This window comes from Plecotus auritus (assembly GCF_963455305.1).
Source record: "Plecotus auritus genome assembly, chromosome: 6".
NCBI lineage: Eukaryota > Metazoa > Chordata > Mammalia > Chiroptera > Vespertilionidae > Plecotus > Plecotus auritus.
Window position 1 is genome coordinate 157,642,494 of NC_137773.1, and position 19,971 is coordinate 157,662,464.

General features: G+C 38.7%; 1 protein-coding gene across 3 annotated transcripts in view; it reads right to left on the bottom strand.

Annotated features, from left to right (window-relative positions):
* Nucleotides 1-1,425: 1,425 nt before the first annotated feature.
* The window catches only part of ZNF385D (zinc finger protein 385D), a 727,289-nt gene continuing 708,743 nt past the window's right edge, over nucleotides 1,426-19,971 (bottom strand). For all 3 annotated transcript variants that reach the window (XM_080671549.1, XM_080671551.1, XM_080671550.1), the window contains 4 exons: nucleotides 18,703-18,936; nucleotides 7,937-8,115; nucleotides 6,508-6,609; nucleotides 1,426-3,635 (listed from right to left, as the gene is read on the bottom strand). In XM_080671549.1, coding sequence (XP_080527675.1) covers nucleotides 3,402-3,635; nucleotides 6,508-6,609; nucleotides 7,937-8,115; nucleotides 18,703-18,936 — 749 coding nt within the window. In that variant the 3' untranslated portion in view covers nucleotides 1,426-3,401. The remainder of the gene's footprint in view (nucleotides 3,636-6,507; nucleotides 6,610-7,936; nucleotides 8,116-18,702; nucleotides 18,937-19,971) is intronic.

Consider the following 19,971-nt stretch of genomic DNA (forward strand, 5'->3'; position numbering starts at 1 on the left):
GTTCCTTGGCAGCAAATATGTAGCCCCCTTAAAAAACCAATTTTATATATATATATATATATATATATATATATATATATATATATATATTTGATGATAACAGCAGTGAGTTATTACAACAGACTAGGCCCTAAGGAGAGCCCAAGAGTGCCTGAAGATCATAATCCTTTCAGATGAGGCAGTGATCATATAAATTGCCAAAAGCCAACTGTTTGCTTATGTGAATAGAACAACCACTCTTCAACATTTAGAACGAGAGGAGCAATTTGTCATTTGCAATCACCTGTTTTCTTCAAAGAGAAAGAACGAACCTCCCCAACAACTGTTTCCCATTTGTCTGGATGATCTGGATGAGGTGCAACCACGCTTCTTCCAGAGGCAATGTGACTCTCGCAATGCATTTATATTTGTTTCAAATGGAATCAGAGATGCTTTCTCTGTCCCTTCCTTGTCACGGGCGTGATGCATGGGAAGGGATACATATATATAACCATAAAGTTGACCACCCTTGGGGATTTTCCGAGCACCACTGCTGATCAATTGAATTATTGATCTTTATTCATGGAGAAAGTTCCCTCAGGGGAAGGGTATAGCTTTATAGCAGACTGAACTGCGTGGAGTTGGGGGAAACAATTCACAGATAATCCACTTTGAGTTCTAAGGTTAGGCTTCATCCTTTATTAGGTAGTGAGTAAAAGACAACTGATGATTACAACGCTCATGTAAGAGACCATTTTAAACAAAAAATGGTTCCATAGCGAAGTGAGGCAGAAGGGATTTACGTATTTCTGAGTTTTCTCATATGGCTGATGGAGAAAATATGGCTGATTGGTTTGTTCCCAGCAAATCATTACAGTTAGTAACACCTTGTGATCCAGGACTCTTGCAACAGGCCCTGACTTCTCGTGAACTGGCTCCTTCGCTAGGATGAAACGGGGAGGAACAGCTAAAGCAAGTTGTAGCCAGATTGCATCAATGAACATTAAGTCCTCCAACAGAAAGAGAGGCTTTATCAGGTGTAGGTGGTTGGATAAGAATTCAAGCTGACTTACAGTGAAAAATCAAAATACTTGACAAAGCAGAAAAAGGAAACTGAAGTTCAAATGGTGAGAAGATGGTCACATGAGATATAGACAAAATCCCAAACAACAAACTCATGAGGAACTCTCCACCTGATGTACTTCAGAGTTTGTGGGTGAAACAAACAAACACCTGCTAAGACCGAAGAGGAGAGATATTGGTAAATGCCAAACAATCACCAAATATTCTCAAATACAAATTTAAATGCTAACCAACATGTTTAACCAGGATGTATAGTGTAAAGTTTAAAATTCTTTTTTAGCAAAAACTGATGAAATAGTTTCCTTCCTGCCTGCCCTTCTACCTTCTTTACTTTTTCCTTTTCTTTTTGGTTTGTTTAACAAAAGATATATAAAGCCAACTGCTTTAACGATATGTTTATATGACAAATGTCTATAGCTAGATGGTAGACAAGAACTCCAAAGACCATGTTTAATGTTGAGCACCAAGCACGCTATGGGTGTTTCTTAAATATAAAATGACAAATGCTAAATATCTCTCTCTCAAAGGGTTTCATCTTGAATCTTTATACCTCTCAAAAGGCTACTACAGTTTAGATAAGAGCAGTTTCAGGAAGGCCATACCTAGCCCTTCCGTATGTTTTTAAATAGTCTTTACAAAACCTTTTCAAAAATATTTTTTCTTTTAAACTTAAATCACGTAGGGTTGATTTGTACATTTTTTTTTAAAATCATTCATCTAAGATTGACTGCCATTGTTCTTATCAACGCAACAGACTGGCTGCATCAAACCCCATCATAGTGATAGGTATATGTTAGCTTTCTATGGGAAAAAGCAAATAGCCTTTATCACAAATTAAAGGCACAGCTATTTTTATGCCATTTGTTACCAACTTAATGATAACATGTAACATGGGATGGTTATATATTTATTTTATATAGATTTTCTTTTTATAAGTTATTCTCTTAATCTTTCTAACATATATACAATATACATATATTTATATATACCCCTGATAAGTCTTGTTTTAAAGGTAAAACATCAACTCCTTTCAGCCTTATGGTGAATATCAAAGGCTGTCTGCATTTTACAACTCCACTAGAGAAATGATGGTCAAGTGCATCTTACCAGTATTTTGTTTAACATTATATCCTTGATCTGCAATAAACTCCGATTCACTTTTCTTGTTTTACTAACATTTAAATATATATTGTTTATATCATGTCAGTAGGAAAGCTAGGAAACAAAAAACATAAACCCCACAACAATAGCTAATGTCTACCATCATATTCAAAGCAGAAATCTTTGCCTAAGAGACAACCCTACTGGTATGATATAAAGGGATATTGCAGAGGTACAATATTCTGTGTTTTTTTTTATTGGAAAATCTTTACTTTGCGTTATCATCCTAGGTTATGATTGTCCCTTATCCATGAAGCAGAAGAGTTGTACTGATTTCTTTTTAAACTCCCATGATGCATGGTTTTACCTGTTCTCAGATATAGCTTCATTGTAAACACTTCCCTATTTCCAGCGATACTGCTTCAGGGTGGGAAAATGGTACTTTGTAAGAAATCATCTTTATTGAGATCTCTTCCCACCTCTCTGCTTGGCTCTGTTTTATTGTTCTGAACTCAAAGTCATATCTGAGCTGGATAGAAGGGGTAGAATGTGGACTAGGGAGACCTCCACAAACACCATCAGGTGCTTGTTTATTTTTTGACTGCTTACTGGCATGAAATAGTTATTCATTCTATCTTTTGCAGTTCTTTAAAACCTAGTGGCATAGATTGAGACACAGCACTATTGTTTTACAAGACATCTACTGTATCTAGTTTGTTGGGATAAATGCCCACTAATTGCTGTCATAGCAAGAGGACCAGCATGGGTACTACTATTCACAGTGTTGCTTTTGTTTTTTCTTTTGTTTTCTTTTTTTGTGTTATTTTAATCTATAGAGTAAATTATTATATATACATTGGAACCAGTTAATGCCCTTAGACAATATATAGTTGTTTCATAAAGCAGGAAAGACAATGCAGAGGGAAATAGGTGCCCAAAAGCACAGTCACATGGGCTTCATAAGTTCTAGATACCACCACAAGTCAATGCTGGAGATCACTTCTGAAATAACCGGTGTTCAAGAGGAATGCTTGAATTTGGAGAAAATACCACCCCTCCCTTCCCACCCCCAAAACCTCCCTCATTTTTTTTTTAATAATCTTTTCAATTCACTATCAAAAGTCCTGGCTCTTCAGATAGACTTTAAACGATAAATAAACACTGCATAGTTCTCTTTTGTTTGTTTTGTTTTCTGTTTTTTGAAAAATTATTGCAGTACAATGACTCCCTTGTGGAATTCAGTAAGGAGCAAACAGTACAGGAGTGTGGGCGGTCCGAATGGGCCCTGGGGCAGGCCGCAGGAGCGCAGGTGGGAGTGCAGAAGTCTGGAACAGCGTTGCTGCTGGGGCAGTTCGGAGACTGAAGGGGGAATTCACCGCCACAGCAGCAGCGGCTGCAGCAGCTGCCAGCGGGTTGGGTAGAATTCGTGGAGCCAATGGCTTTGACGGTTCTTTTGAAAATACTAATTTTACCTGCAAGGGAGAGAGAGAAAAAGAAGAGTACAAGAACAAACTTTTTGCAGGCTACACTTAGAATCCAAAATGATGGGCAGCTTTTCAAATATAGCAATAAACAATGACAAAGATAAATTCCCAATTGTGAACTGACAATAAAGGTAATGGAGAGTGTAGAAAGTCTTTCCTTCAGAAGTGCTGGAAGATCCCTGAAAATGGCCCACCCAGAGTTTTGAAAAGTCCTTTAGAAAAGTACTCAGCAACCATATTTTATTATTCTTGATACATAGACCTCCTGAGAAAAGCATTCATCTTGAGGAAAAATAGGGAATTTTTATTCCACCCTTTGTGCACACACTTAGTATCATGGAACAAACATTTTAAGAGAGATTCATTAATACTGTCAGTTATTCAAGTGTGTAACTGAGCAGCATAGAGAGGTGTGAGGTACTAATTACAAAATTCTACCTTCCATAAAGAAGTAAAGAAAAACTTAACTCCTCAAAAGTTTGACATGATTTTTCTTTGTCTTTGTGCAATGGTAACATCTCTCAATCTAGTTCATTTTCTAGCTAGTCGCACCAGTAAAATAGCTGTTCTCATGAAGGAAATGTTCCCATTTATGGAAAGAGTAACACAATGATAGCTAAGGATGCTTTGGATGTAACATGATCACAATTTCACTTGGCTATTTAAGACTATTCACTTGATTGTTGAAGGCTGCATCTATGCTGGTCAGAGATAGCTCTCAAGGTTATGACTAGTGATGCTGAAACATTAGCTCTGAGCAGAATTTTATATGGAAAGGCAGATTAAAATGCCTTTGTACAAAAGAGTAAAGTGACTTCATTTTCATAAAAATGGGCGATGCTACCAAATTAATTGGGTCAACTCATGCTTAGGTCTCATAATAGATGAAATTTTCTTTTAACTATATTTTGATGTGTCAGCAGCACACAATAGCACCAATTATAGTTGACCCTTGAACAATGAGGGTGCGGGGGTTAGGGTTGCCAACCTCCCACAGCACTGTTGAAAATCTCTGTGGAATTTTGACTCCCCCAAAAGTTACCCACAGTGGGCCCTGCCCTTTACATCTGAAGGATTCCCAACTGTGGTTCAAAACTACTATTTTGAACTGAGATTGGTTGAATCCATAAATGCAAAACCCTTGGATATGGAGAGCCAACTGTATTGATTGAAATTTGCATATAAGTGGACCTGCACAGTTCAAACCCCTGTTTTTCAAGGACCAACTGTATTAATAAGGTCTGTTTTTAAAGAAAACAGACTTCATATTATGTACCAGTTGTTCTTCACTTTTCATTGTGACCTGGGTCTCTCTGATGAAAACTATGGCCAATTAACCAGAAAAAAAAGGGTACATGCTCATAAATATTAGCCTAAGATGTCAGGAGGTTCACAGATTTCCCTTAAAATCTTACCAAAATTCCAGGTCAGGACATCAGTATTAGTATGTTTACTTATCTAAAAGGCACTTTTAGAGTAATGGGAAGTGAGCATTTCTCAGTAGTATTTCCCAGGCATTATATGGTGACCTTTGGGTGAATAATAACATACAATAAGCCATGCCTTTGAGACTGTGTCATCAAAATCCAAACTATTTTGAGGGTATTAATAATACCAATGCTTTGGCTCTTGATGCTACACAAAAACTTGATTTTCACTGACGCTTTTTCCTAAAAGTATCCACTAACATCAACAGCAGATTTTTGGTGATTACTTATCTGACTCAAAAGAGTTTTCTCCCTTCCCCATGCTCTGTCATAAACCTGAGCTCCACTCAAGAAGATAAGATCGTGTGGCTAAAGGGGGCAAAACATCCCAACAACACATGAAACCAATAATTCTGTTGGTGACGTAGGGGTTAGACCAGGGGTGGGCAAACTTTTTGACTCGAGGGCCACAATGGGTTCTTAAACTGGACCGGAGGGCCAGAACAAAAGCATGGATGGAGTGTTTGTGTGAACTAATATAAATTCAAAGTAAACATCATTACATAAAAGGGTATGGTCTTTTTTTTTTAATTTCAATAGTTTTATTCATTTCAAACATTTTAACAAGAAGAATATAAACACTAATTATTATAATTTGAAACTTCAAAAAATGGAGGAATTATAGCACAATAACATACCTTATATTGAAGATGGCAAAGGCAAAATAAAATTGCCTAACAAAGGAGAGGTACAAAAGCCTTTCAAATTAAACTTAAATATAATAAAATAATTTAAAACTAAAACAAATAGAAAAGAACAAAATGTGTAAACAGTAAATTAAACATTTTCTTTAGTGCAACTTCCAAATTATGCCCGGGACATAGATGTAGATGGCAATGTAGACTGGGTTGAAAGGTTTTTGGTCTTTAAAACATCAACTTCAGTGGGAACAGTGTTGTTGGTCTCCTTTTTAGCTAATGCTCTGATACTGTGCTCTCCAGGGGCGTGTCTCCCTACATCACCACGATAACGTGTCTACGCATTCCCAGGGTGATGTCGGGGGACGCGTCCGCGGGCATTACAAGGAGCCTCTGGAAGATTGAGAGGTTGTTCCTTCTACTGAATGGGCGGATATAAATCCGCCCACTCAGAAGAAGGAGCTGCGGCTGTGTTTCCCGACGTTGCCATGTTAACACTGCTGCTGGTGAAGGAGCAGAGAGGAGAGCAAGAGAACCCTCCGCTCTTTCGGCTCCGCGGGCCGGATAGAACAGCCGAATGGGCCGGATCCGGCCCGTGGGCCGTAGTTTGCCCACGGCTGGGTTAGACTCTCAAATCAATTGTTTGTCATTACTGAGGTACCTCCCATTTATTTCATTTAGTAAGTGACCAAAAAATCCAAGTTTGGGAAACTGGGAAGCAGAGATGACACTCACCCCCAGTGGATGTGCTGCCTTCTGGAGTTTGTTGTAAGGACTGTATTTGGGTTTCGGGGGCTTCCCAGCAGCTCTGTCTTTGTGCCTTCTACTGCTAATGTGCTATTAAAAGCAATTAAAAATGACAGCTTAAAAATTCGTAGGAAAAAAAAACACTTCACAAATATTGTTTAACCTGGGGAAGAATGTTTATTATTTCATGCAAGTTTCCAAAAGACAACTAGAAAAAAAACAACAAAAAAAAAACACAACAACAACAACAACAACAAAAAACACCATGTACTTTTGTCCTTGGATTCTGAAGCCTGGAGGATATATATTTTTATGCTATCCATTCTACTATATATTTTAACAAGTAGAAAGAGCCTCTTTCTCCCAGCTTTTTTCCTTTTCATTGCATAGATCTCCTTTTTTAAAGAAGTTCACAAAGAAAAGGAATGTCTGAAAGAATTTTATGTGCAGATAAACAAAGATGCCCAGGTAGGCATGGATTTATCTCCATACTAATATTTATCCTCATATTTGTACAGCCAAGTGTCATCCCCTTAAATTCTAAAGATAAATAAACTAAGGTGCATAAATTAGCAGAATATTATACATAGGCATGTAAACACAGCACAGTACAAGGGCTGGCCCCTCAATTGGAAACATAACTGATCTCTTTGTAAGGCTACTCAGAGTGAAAGTAAATACAACAGGATCAGTTATCTCTTTAGTAGTGGCTACAGGATTTAGAAATACAGTACAACACCATGTAATAAAGCACATAAAGTCAAGAATAGCACAGGATAAAGTTATCTGGTAAATATCAAAGCAAGTAAAAAGGGAACATTGTAATGTGAACTTGAAATAAAATCAACACTTTTTAGTGGGTAAACTGGTAGAAAAAAGATCTAATATACCTTTCCTGCCACTCTTCTTATATAAAAACAGTGCAAACTCACTTCAGATAATTTCTAAAAGGTCCGAGAAGCCACTACATTTTAGTATTCCTTCAGCAACTCAATAAAATAAGCATACATAAATAAGAACAGTGAATAGAAGATAAGTGGATGGACGGATGGACAGACGGGTGGACGGATGGATGGATGGACAGATAAAGGGACAGATGGTAGAAAATATAGAAAGAAAGGGAGTGCCCTAGCCGGTTTGGCTCAGTGGATAGAGCATTCGCCTGTGGACTGAAGGGTCCCAGGTTCAATTTCGGTCAAAAGCACATGCCTGGGTTGTGGGCTCGATCCCCACTGGGGGGCATGCAGGAGGCAGCCAATCAATGATTCTCTCTCATCATTGATTTTCCTATCTCTCTCTCCCTTCCTCTCTGAAATAAATAAAAAAATATATTAAAAAAGGAGTAATGCAAGCACAGACATCCTGCTCATGAACATGTCCCCCACCTGTTTTCATTTCTAGAATATGTGCAGCCTACCTGTTTAAGTTGTGTTTCCGAGTTGACGTGCACATCACAGATTTCACAGTGAAACGTTTTGTTTTGCAGGCCTGTGTTTCCCTTATTAACTGGTCCTTTGCCTTTCACGCCTGCCCTAGGAAAGGCTTTGATAGTCCCGCTTCCATTCCGGGCTTCTAGCATGGTTTTGTGCTTTGTACCTGCCAAGAACATTTAGAAAGAAAGAGAGAAAAGGAGAAAAATCTCACTGGTATATCCCTTCAAGAAACAAATACAATAGTAAAATGTGATACCTAGTTTTAGTGCAGTTCTGTAGTGTGGTTGAACCATGAGTATGACGCAGAAGAGTATAAGGATGTGTTTGTACCACCTTATACAACATTATTTAATTACTTCTTGGTAGTGGTTGTTGTGTGTGTGTGTGTGTGTGTGTGTGTGTGTGTTTTAATAATGCTCCACATTACAAATAGCACCGTCAATGTAGTTAACTCCAGAGTCCTGAAATGAAATTAAAGGGGTGTGCCTTCATTTCATTTCTTTTTGATGCTAATAAGACATAAATGATAGCTGATGAGGAAGAGCAATTTAGTTGCTAAAGATATAGTTGAAGGTGATATGTAACAAATGTTATAGCTTTAAACAAGGTATATTTACAGAAATGGCACTAATTAAATACTCACTTTCTAAACTGAATGCAAATAGGCATCCTGGCTATGTGTTTTAGGTTCAAAGAGGAAGAGTAATAGTACCAAGGTCTTAATGACTATGAAACACACACACCTTATTAGGATAGTAAAGCCCTCACTGACTGGCTGATCACCATTGTCTTAAATAAGAGGCAAGAAATACATGGAACAGGTTTAGACTCACATGCTTCTCTTTTTCAAAATGATTAAAACTTCTCCAAGTTTAATATAAAAAATGTATAATTTTACAATTTAGACCCCCCACTCTGAATGTCATATTGCTATGCACAGCTATGAAAATGCTCATATCTCAACCTGTAAGAAAAGAGATGAATATCAACATCTAGTGAGAAGACCAGAGGAATGGGAACATGGACCACAGAACTGTGCCGTGGTGGTGGCTGTAGGGCCCCACTGAGGCTGGCTTTCACCCATCTCCATTGTGATGCAGTGACACAAACACTTTTCCTTCGTATGAAGAGAGCATAAGTGAGAGTGGTGTTCTTCTAGGGAGCAAGAAATATGTATATACATATATATGTGTGTGTATATGTATACACATATACATATATACACACTATAGGCTTGATGCATGAAATTCATGCAAGGGGCTCGGCCCTTGCAGCCCCAGCTTCATCTGGAAGGTTGTATGGAAGGACATCTGGAAGGTCGTTTGGCTGTCCGGTCTAATTAGCATATTATGCTTTTATTATTATAGACTAGAGGCCCAGTGTGCGAATTTGTGCATGGGTGGGGTCCAGTCAGTCCGCCCAGATCTGGGCTGATTGGGCCGGGCTGGCCAGGGGGAGGGGCCGTGGATGGTTGGCCAGCCGTCCCCATCCCCTGGTCAAACTCCTGGTTGAGGGGACAATTTGCATATTAGCCTTTTATTATATAGGATAGTGTGTGTGTGTGTGTGTGTGTGTGTGTGTTTGTTTATGTGTAGAAAGTTGTTGGTTGTGTAATCTTCTTTCTTTAAACAGGTGATTTTATCAAAATATTTCTTTTCCACACAGCTTTTACAGTCAAACTGAGAAGTATTCCTGAGGCTGGTTTGGCTTATGCATGCTTAAAAGCAGTCAGTAGGAGTCACTCTTATCTTGACTTTCTTGGGGGACTCTTGATTCACTTGTGATAGGAGTTGGTGTTTGGAGGGCGGAACCTATGAATGTACAGAAAAGTGTTTTAATCTATTCAACAATATTCAGTAGTTTATCTGGCCAGATGTAGGTGGCTTGCCTCAGGATAGAGTGTCAGGTGAGTTAGGGAGACAAGAGGACATTTAAAGAATTTGGCCCCAATAGTAGGGGATCAGAAACAGTAGGTTAAGGTCCAAAAAATAAAATAAAATTCTCCCCATAATATCTTTGGCAAGTTAAGCCCCACCTATGTCATGCCTCTAGAGAAAGAGGAGAAATGGGATATATGTGAACATTTGAGAAATACCCATTCTCTCAGAAAATCATTGGATTTTTAGCATCTTTCCAGCATTAGTTTCTCCACAGAAGCTAGCAAAGATAAGAAGTTAAACATACCTACCCATGCATGCACTAGCACATATGCGCACACATGCGTGTGCACATGCGCCACGCCCACACGCGCGTGCACTCACACACACACACACACGTTTAAAAATGTGGCAAGATGGGGTAAGAAAATTCAACTAATAGCTTTGACTCTGGGCTTACTATTCACTGTTAGTAGAGTGAAACTTTTGTGACATATAACCTCCTGCATTTTGTAGCAGATTGTCAATCATAATTAAATAGCTATTAGATAGTTCTATAAGACTTTAAAGCTTGAATAAGTTGTAAGGGTAGCTGTATTTCCTCTGAGTAGAGCTAAAATTAAGAAAAGGTGTCCTCTTAATTTTAAAGCACTTACATTTTTGAGAGATTGAATGTGTATTAATATAAAAATAGTGATTCTTAGGAGACTTCATACTCATTTTATTTCTGAAACACTGCATGTATTGTGCTAAATTATTCACCTGTTCCCAGCTGCCCTGTGAGTTAGGTGCTATTACTCCATCCATTTTAGAGATAACAATCTGTGACTCAGAAAGGTTGTTTGCCTGGCTCCCAAAGCAAGCAATACTTGACTTCTGACCAGCAGAAAGTGGATTTCTACATCCCTACAGTTGCAGCCACTTAGCTAGGAATCCACTAAGAATTTCTGAGCCAGTTATACCCGAATGTCACAGCACCTTTAATTTTCTCCTTTGTTCATGCAGTCTTCTCTAAACTTGGATTTGAATCTTTCAAATACTAATCCCTCGGCTTTTTTTTTTCCTTCTTGCAATGTTCCTTTCTGCTCAGCACAGCACCATGAAACATGATGCTTCAAAAGGCTGTGGCTCCGTGAGGGCCAGTGTGATCACCTCTTTGATCACTTTGGTTCAACACTGTGTAAACATCTTGCAAGGCTTGTGCCTTCCTCTGTGATTGCACAGCAGGTCAGTCACCAATCTGCTTCTGTAGTTTATTCCTTCCTCGGACAGAATCTGCAAGAAGCTAAGTGGACTATTTTCTCCCCATCCCTTTTAAAAGGCCGACACTGGCTCTGACCTTCACCGGAAACTTCATGATGCCTGAAATGGGAAACAATATTCCAGCCACAGTTTAAATTCAGCAAGTCGTAATGCTCCAATTAATACTATTTTTATTGTTTGTTTTTGATGACATGGGGTCAAGATATTTACTTATCTTATATCTGCAAAAATAAACATCACATGTGGAGGCAAGGTGAAAAAGGGCTAGATTTCCCTTTGATTCCCTATCTATCTTCACAACTACCCTTTTTTTCAGATGGCTCTCAAGTTAGGTACAAAGGAAAGGCAGTTGAGCAAGAAAACTGGCAAATAACTTTTAAAATTAAATAAATAATTCATTAGGTCATAGAACATTTGAGGAAAAATATTTAAAATGAATAAGACCCATGGTTCCACCAAGGATAGGTATATCAAAAATATGAACAGGGGTTATCATGTTCCAGTCTTATTTTCTATTTGCATATATGTATTTCAAAAAAGTTTGGGTAACTTAGTTAATGTGACTTTAGAATTTCCCATGGAATTATATATGCTTTTAGAAACGCACACAATTTTTAATGACAACGTGATGTATTTGCTCACTCATCTTAGACATTTGTATTGCTTCTATTTTCCCTTGTATAATTAGGTTGTACTGAACATCCTACTCATTAAATCTTTTATCCCATATTTGGTTGTTTTCCTTAGAACAGATTCTCATAAGGAATATTATAGGGACAAAGAATATGACTATTTTCAAGTCTTGATTCAAGCTACCAAACAATTTTCTAAACAGTACAAAAGATGTTTTAGAGGGATTCATTTTATAGAAAAATGTATCTTGGTATAGTTTGAAAAATTTGCCCCTGTAAAAAATAAATTTCAATACTTCACAATTCAATGTTACAGAGTGCCCATGAAATGATATTTAGTAGTGTAAGGCTAGACTAGCGATTTTCAACCCTTTTCATCTTATGGTACACAAAAACTAATTACTTAAATTCTGTGAGACACCAAAAAAATATTTTTTTGCCAATCTGACAGAAAAAAATAGGTATTGTTTTTATTTATTCACATCATACAGCTACTGTTGTGTTGGCTGTTATTTATTTTATTTTATTTTATTTATTTTATTTTATTAAAAGAGGTCAGTGCCCCTGACTAAATAGTCAGGTATTGCATGTTTTAAAAATTCTTGCATTGTGGCTGGTGTGGCTCAGTTGGTTGGGCCAAAAGGTTGCTGGTAGACTCCAGGTCAGGGCACATGCCTGGGTTGCAGGCTTGATCCCCAGTAGGGGGTGTGCAGGAGGCAGCAGATTGATGTTCCTCTCTCACATCCATGTTTCTGTCTTTCCCTCCCTCTGCCGTCACCTCTCTCTAACATAATAAAAATAAAAATTCTTGCGCCACTACAATTGAAAATCATTGGACTAGCCAGCCTTGGGCAAACTACGGCCCGCGGGCCGGATCCGGCTGTTCTATCCGGTTCTCTTGCTCTCCCCTCCGCTCCTTTACTTTGAATTTATATTAGTTCACACAAACACTCCATCCATGCTTTTGTTCTGGCCCTCTGGTCCAGGTTAAGAAACCATTGTGGCCCTCGAGCCAAAAAGTTTGCCCACCCCTGCACTAGACCCTTAACAAACCCATGCAACTGCCAGTGATAATTTAATTACCTTCTCATTGACAAATTCAGATGATTCAGCGTATAGATAAATGGGCAGGAAAGTGATCCATCTCCATACGAACAGTGAGTGCATAGGTGCTTTTTCTGAGGTGCTTATTTATGACAGGTGTAATGGCATTATAGTCCAACTCTTGTGTGTCTCAAGAAAGAAACGTTCTCTTGAATCTATACACCTGAACTGTTTAATAAGTATCAAAAACCTCCCTGTTCTGTTTCTTTTTATCCTATAAATGTAAAATTAGCCTTTTCTCACCCTGACCTCCTATATAACATGTACTTTTCATATTTGCACTTTGTCTTAGAGATAAAAACTTTGGTTTACTTTATCAGCATATCGACAAACACGAAGCACCCAGAATGACATTCAGGGTATCAAGTAACCAAGTAATGCCCCAAATGAGTACAAAATTGTATTAGTTTTGTTAGCTTCCTGGTTGAAAGTAATGTGCTTATTCACCAGTAATTTATCTGAAGTCTGATTTGCAGAGGTGAAACAAGGGACAAGAGAAACAAGAAGTCTAAAACAGAGGGAAGGAGAACTTTGCTTTCAGCATGAGATGAAGAGCCATCAAGGTGAGATGAGATGAGAGACAAGCCACACACAGTATTACCAGAGGGATAGACTTGGTAAACAACTAAACCCCAGAGAAGAGCACTAGGCCAGGGACCCAGTGCGCTGAGCACTGGCTGGATCTGTGGGGAAGATAAATGCGCAGAATCAATATAGCAATACCTCTTGAGGTCACAGCATGTGAGGAGAAATGTCAGGCATCCAGAAACACTCTTTTGTCCATAATCACTGACTACAGCTGAGGATTCCCTCTGCTTCCTTAGACATGCATTTAGCACACTTGATGTGCATCGGTCTCATCTCCTTAAAACAATGCTCTTCAGAGCATGGAAAAATGCCACATTGCTTTTATACCCATTACACAAGAGAGCCCAGGAAAAAAATCTTCACACAATAAACACTGACTCACTAAGTGGACAAATTAGACACACTTACTTAGTGAAACAGATATGAAATTGTATTAGATATTTATAAAAGCAATGTTTTGTTTATTTTTGTGTGTAAAATAGTCTTATTTTAATTTTTTAAATATATTTGTATTGATTTCAGAAAAGAAGGGAGAGGGAGAGATAGAAACATGAATGATGAGAAAGAATCGTCAATTGACTGCTTCCTGCACAACTCCCACTGGGGACCAAGCCCACAACCTGGGCATGTGCCCTGACCAGGAATCCAACTGGTAACCTCCTGGTGCATCAGTCAGTGCTCAACCACTGACCCACACCGGCTGAGTAGACTAGTCTTGTTTTTAATTTTTAAAATTATTTTCTGTGGAAGTAAAACTTAGTAGGAAATTCAAAGAGCATTTAAAGTGAAAAGCAAAAGCCTGCCCACCTCTCATCTGCAAGCTGCATGTCCTCGGTTGTGGCACATTTTCAGGTGCAAACTTCCTGAAATGTTCCAAACGTCAATGACTTTATATTAGGCATGAGTAGCAAAAAGAATATGGGTCGAACATTCCACCTGGTTTGCACATGAACAGACATAGAAAAGTACACAGCAAGACAGTTCATCTTGACACAACTCTGAACTCACCCCTTCTGGTTCTTAATCAGCGAGATGTCACCAGGTTGAAATAATTAAGTGCTGAATACTCACAGGTATGCAAAAAATTATTTTTATTAGGTAATATACTGCATATCACAATCCCCCAAACATACTATTTGTGACTTATAGCTAGTGCACTGTCTGATTGAAATTCTGTGGTAATGGAAATGTTCCATATCTGTACAGTCCAATATGGTGGCCATTAGTCATCTGTGGCTCTTGAACACTTGAAATGAGGCACTCTGAAAGTGAATTTGCAATTAATTTTAATTGAAATAGCCATCTGAGGCTGGTGGTTACCATATTAAATACTACAGCTTTAGTACTCAAAATATGCCCTACATGGATATGGAACATGTAGGAGGTATGAGGTTGAATTGTTGTTGTTTCTTTTTTTTTAATCATTTGTATAAAGGTAAAAGAAGGCAGAATTGTGATAGGAGAATTTCTATCTTTATTTTCAATCAAACAGAAGGCTTACCAGGACGCTGAATAGGATTGGAAGATGTTCTTTGGGCCTTAATAATAATGACATGAACATTGGCCACAGCTGACTGGCTTAAATGAGTTTTTTACTTGAAACATGAAATGATAGATCTCCTGATGAAAGGAGTCTTTCCATATTTTATTCTGAATACAGAGGCATAAACTAGATATGAGCTTCTTGAAAGCCTGGTTTTGCTCGTATTCTTATTCTCAGTGTCTGGCACATAGTAGATTATCAGGGAAGGTGAGCTGAAGTATTAGATATTAATAAAGTTCAACGAACAAATATTTTTAAAGAGAGTTGTGAGCTCAGGCTCTGGAATGGTGTAAATCATTAGCTGTGTGGTTAAATTTCTTTGTGCCTCAATGTACTCAGCTCTAAAAAAAAAGCCATTATATGCTCTCCTGACGTGTCTTAAGTGCATTTATTGTTTTAAAGACTATTTTTGGCACTACTTTATGCTCAATAAGTTAGAACCATGACCTCCTGGTTCATGGGTTGACACTCAACCATGGAGCCATGCGGGCCAGTCCTATATATCTTTTTTATGAAAACAATAGTTTATGAATAAACAATGATAGCACCGTGATTGTGAAGATGAAGAAACAATATTTGAATTACTTCAGTTATGTCATTCTATGTGACTACTTCAAGTTGTTATATTTAAAACAGCTGTGCAGTGTATGGATTTTGGTTGCCCAGCTCCAGTTGCCCATGTTGATAGCTGCCTATGTGATGTGCCCTGCCCTGGCCACCTTCCCTTCCCTGGTTCCTTTTCCCACTCCCCTAACCTGCTTCTTTCACCTCCCCTAAAAACTATCTGCCCTCAAGTCCTTGTCTCAGAGTCTGATGGAACCCAGATTGACATACATCACAATAACCCTAAACTAAGTCCTACAACTACTACTCCCATTCCTAACAGGAGAGTGCCACTCATAGAACCTCTCTCCTTCCCACTCACTCAAAGGGTTCCCCATATCAGACCTCATGGGAAACATGCAGGACACCAGGATGATAGTAGCACTTGTCTGAATACAAGAAAGACTGCATTCACCTTTGTCTTCATTTAGAGGAAGTCCCAGAGCCTCCCCAAACTGTTGCAGGTACAAATAACAGAGCTGAATCTGGAGCTCAAAAATGGTACCCAAAACAGGGTCAAAGAGCATCTAACAGTATGTCCTTTCTTCTTCCTTTGCCATGTCCAGTCTGTCACAGCTGGCTCATCCAAGCCTAGGGTGAACTTTAGGCCTGGACCCTGGAAGAAGCTCCCTGACCTAGTAAAGGAAATTCTGGGGTACAAAAGCTCATGCTGAGCCTGGAGGAAAGGGGAATGGCTATAGTCCCCTGACTAGGCTGAAGGTTTGGAGGAGACACCCCAATAAAGGGAGTCAGGTAGGGGCAACAACCACATTCACCACCTTAAATTTTCAGATGAGATCGTTTTAGTGCTTCTCAGCTCCGATTACACATTTTTTTTTCTTTTCCAAAACACTATACCTTACAGGCTCTGGATATATAATAGATCAGAATCCCTACATATAGAAAATATATTTTTATATATAAATATATTTATATTTTTATATAAACATATATAAATACATTTATATATTATATGAACATATTTAATATTCATATGTAATCTATGAGTGTATATATCCTATATAATAAAAGACCAGGAGGTGTCATGCCCTTGCGTGACACCCTCATGTGACATTGTCACAGATGGCCGCCACAAGATGGCTGCACACACAGTGGAGGCGGGGCCCAGCAGCCACTTCATGTGGTAAGGCCTGGGGGTCCTGTGGCTCTGCATGGCATGGAGGAGGTGGATCCTGGCTGAGGAGGCGGGTCGCAGCAGGGGAGGGCAATTGTGGGCGATCAGGCCGGCAGGGGAGGGCAGTTGGGGGCAATGGGGCCAGCATGGCAGCGGTTAGGGGGCGATCAGGCTGGCAGGCAGAAGCAGGTAGGGGCAATCAGTCAGCCAGGCAGGTGAGCGGTTAGGAGCCAGCGGTCCTGGATTGTGAGAGGGATACTGGTTAGGGCCAGCTATGGGACATCCCCCAAGGGGTCCCAGATTGGAAAGGGTGCAGGTGGGGTTGAGGGACACACACCCCCATGCACTAATTTTGTGCACTGGGCCTCTAGTCTACATATATTTAAAGCACCACAAGTGAACGTGTTTTAAAAGCTCCATAGGTAATTTTGACACACAAAGCAGAGATGATGGCCATAGAATTGTAATATGAAAAATGTTGACCTGATGTGATATAATCAAATAAATAATTCCCGTTTACTTCTTAATCAGATGTTTCTGAGAAGAATTCAGAAAGGATATCCAAATTCTTGATGAATTAACTCCAGACTCAAAGAATATGGTTTGTGCCCCTCCTCAAAATGAATGCTCCTCTGTTACTATGCAAAATGATCAAAAGCAATTGAGAAATGCATGGTCTTCCACTGATGTTTATGCTCTCCCAATTACCTTGCATCCAGGAAGAATGTATTTGTATGAGTAAACAAGTGATAAATCTAATGGTATAGATTCTGGCTTGGCAGAGGACAGATGCTTTCCTGTGTTTCTCAGCCCTTGAACTCATGAACTCTCCTTGACTACAGCTGATGTGGTATGCAGGAGGAAGGGAAGTGCTGAAGGAATTGTTCTCCATCTGCAATTACTCCCTCAGAGTCTTGAAGTCAATACTTGACTATTACCAGTGCAGCACAATGACTGGTCAATGACTCAGTCAAATTCAGCTGCAATATTAACTCAGGGTATAATTCACAAGTGATTCTTTTTCTGCTGTAATTGCTGACAGAGTCCTGGCAATGAACCCAGTCTTTTAGAGAAAAGTTGATCATGGGCCAAAGGGCTGGCTAAAATCTCAGGCAGGACATAACTAAGTAACTAAATAAATAAACACACTATTATCTATATCTAGATAGATCCTACATAAATATATATCTAGATAGATAAGTATAGATATAGATATATAATATCTTGATATGGGTATATTACACATGGATGAGATAAAAGTATATTAAGAAAGCATTCCATCCTGACTTATCAATATTTTCTATTATGATATATGAGAGTTAGAGTTTATGTTAGCGAGACCTGGGTTTAAAATCATGGTTCCATCACTTAAGTCATCATGTACCTTTTCTGAGCCTCAAATAAGATGATTAGTATCTTTAGGTTGTCAGAAAGAGTAAATAAAATAGTACATGTAAAGATCATGCCTCAATGGTTGCCCATAATAGACACTTTCTTAAGTTTAATTGCCCAGGTCATATAGATTATCCCAAGCAACATTACTTGCCATAAAACTGTAATAACCAAAAATACAGACATGCAGTTATCCAACCCAAATTTGCAACTCTGTTAATGGTACAACCATAGAAAACTTAATTTGGAAGCAAATGCGTGGAAGTACTTAGCAATCTAGAAATCAAATAAATGCAAAACTTATGCTTTAGAATTATATTTTACTTTATCCCCTTATGTTTACTCACACACACACACACACACACACACACACACACACACACCATACACACAAACACATGTACAACGCAGCACAGGAGCCTTGGAAACCCTCCCTTGACCCCATGTACATGACACGTTGCATGTCATTTTTATTTTTTAATGGTTATTGAATTGCATGTAGTAATTGTCAGTTTTCTGCCACCTCTCCATCCCCTGCTGCAAAAGATCTCATCTATTCGGAGGAAGATAATTGCCAAGCTGTGGAGACAGAAAAAGAATAGCTGCATCTCACCACTGTTGTGCGCCTCCAGCTGTGAGGCAGAGTTGACAGCAACCTTGCATAGCGAACAGTAAAGAAGCCGTTTTGCCTTTTCTTCCTCGGTCTCCGTAGAAGGACATGAGCTATTGCCAGTGGCGGCTGTGGGGCTTTTTTCCACTTTAGAGGTTATCTCAGTTGTCATAACACTGTTTTTGGGAATTTCCACAGTTGTCGTCGTTGATATTGCTGGTGTCCCTGTGGTACTGTCTGCATTCAAAATAGCACAGAGAAAAAAAGAGGGAAAAAACAGTGGTATTATCTTTCCCTATTTGGAAATGTATCGCTAATATTACATTCTGCTAATACTGATAAGAGCAGCTAGCAAGTGCTGCTTGTCAGCTGTGCGTCTTTCACCTCATTGGGAAATTTACAGAGATGACCACACGTCGTTTTGTACATTGCTATACAACATTCTGACGATTCTTCAATAAATACAAATACACTTTACATTTTTCCTAGGGTGTAAATAAATGTACCCACAACTTTCTGTGGTTCCCATATAGCCTTAGTAAAATAATCTTTACAATGTATTATACATATATTTCTACACAGATGGCTTTTTTTTAAAAAAAGGGGATCAATATTTAAAATATATTTGTATTTTGATTTACTATTTGTCTTTGTCTTTTCCTTTCACATTTCTTTCTTTAATTAAAAAAATAAGCACTGATCCCTTTGTACATGCTTGTGCAAAAGAAAAAATTAAAAAAATGGAACCTTGATGATATATTTTTGTCAGGAACAATAGTTTAGAAATATCATCACCCTATTTACAAAGAGTTAACACCAAGTACAAAAATCATCAATATACAAGTAAGAGGGATTCTAGTATGGCCTATTCATTAAACTCATACCTTGTACCAGCTTTGCTTGGGAAGTTTGTGGCATAGCATTCAAACATTAATGGCCACTCTTTATAAGGAATTCACAGACTGGTCACACCATGTTAATGTCAGATAGTTTCCCGAGTTTGATGACGACTGTAACCCTACAACACTGTGGCTTCAAAGGCTGATTCTTAATCCCCAAGAGGTCAAGCTCTAACGTGAAACTAGCTTGTTCTAACTTCAATTGGGTACACACAGCTCTCATCCCAAATATGCCAAGTACCATGGTGTTAGCAACATTTGCATATCCAACAACACACTGCAAATGAGCTCTATGCTCATAGCCTCTCTATGCTTATACTACTTATTCTGCTTCCCTGCTGGCTGGTTCTTAACCTCCTGCTTAAAACATTCC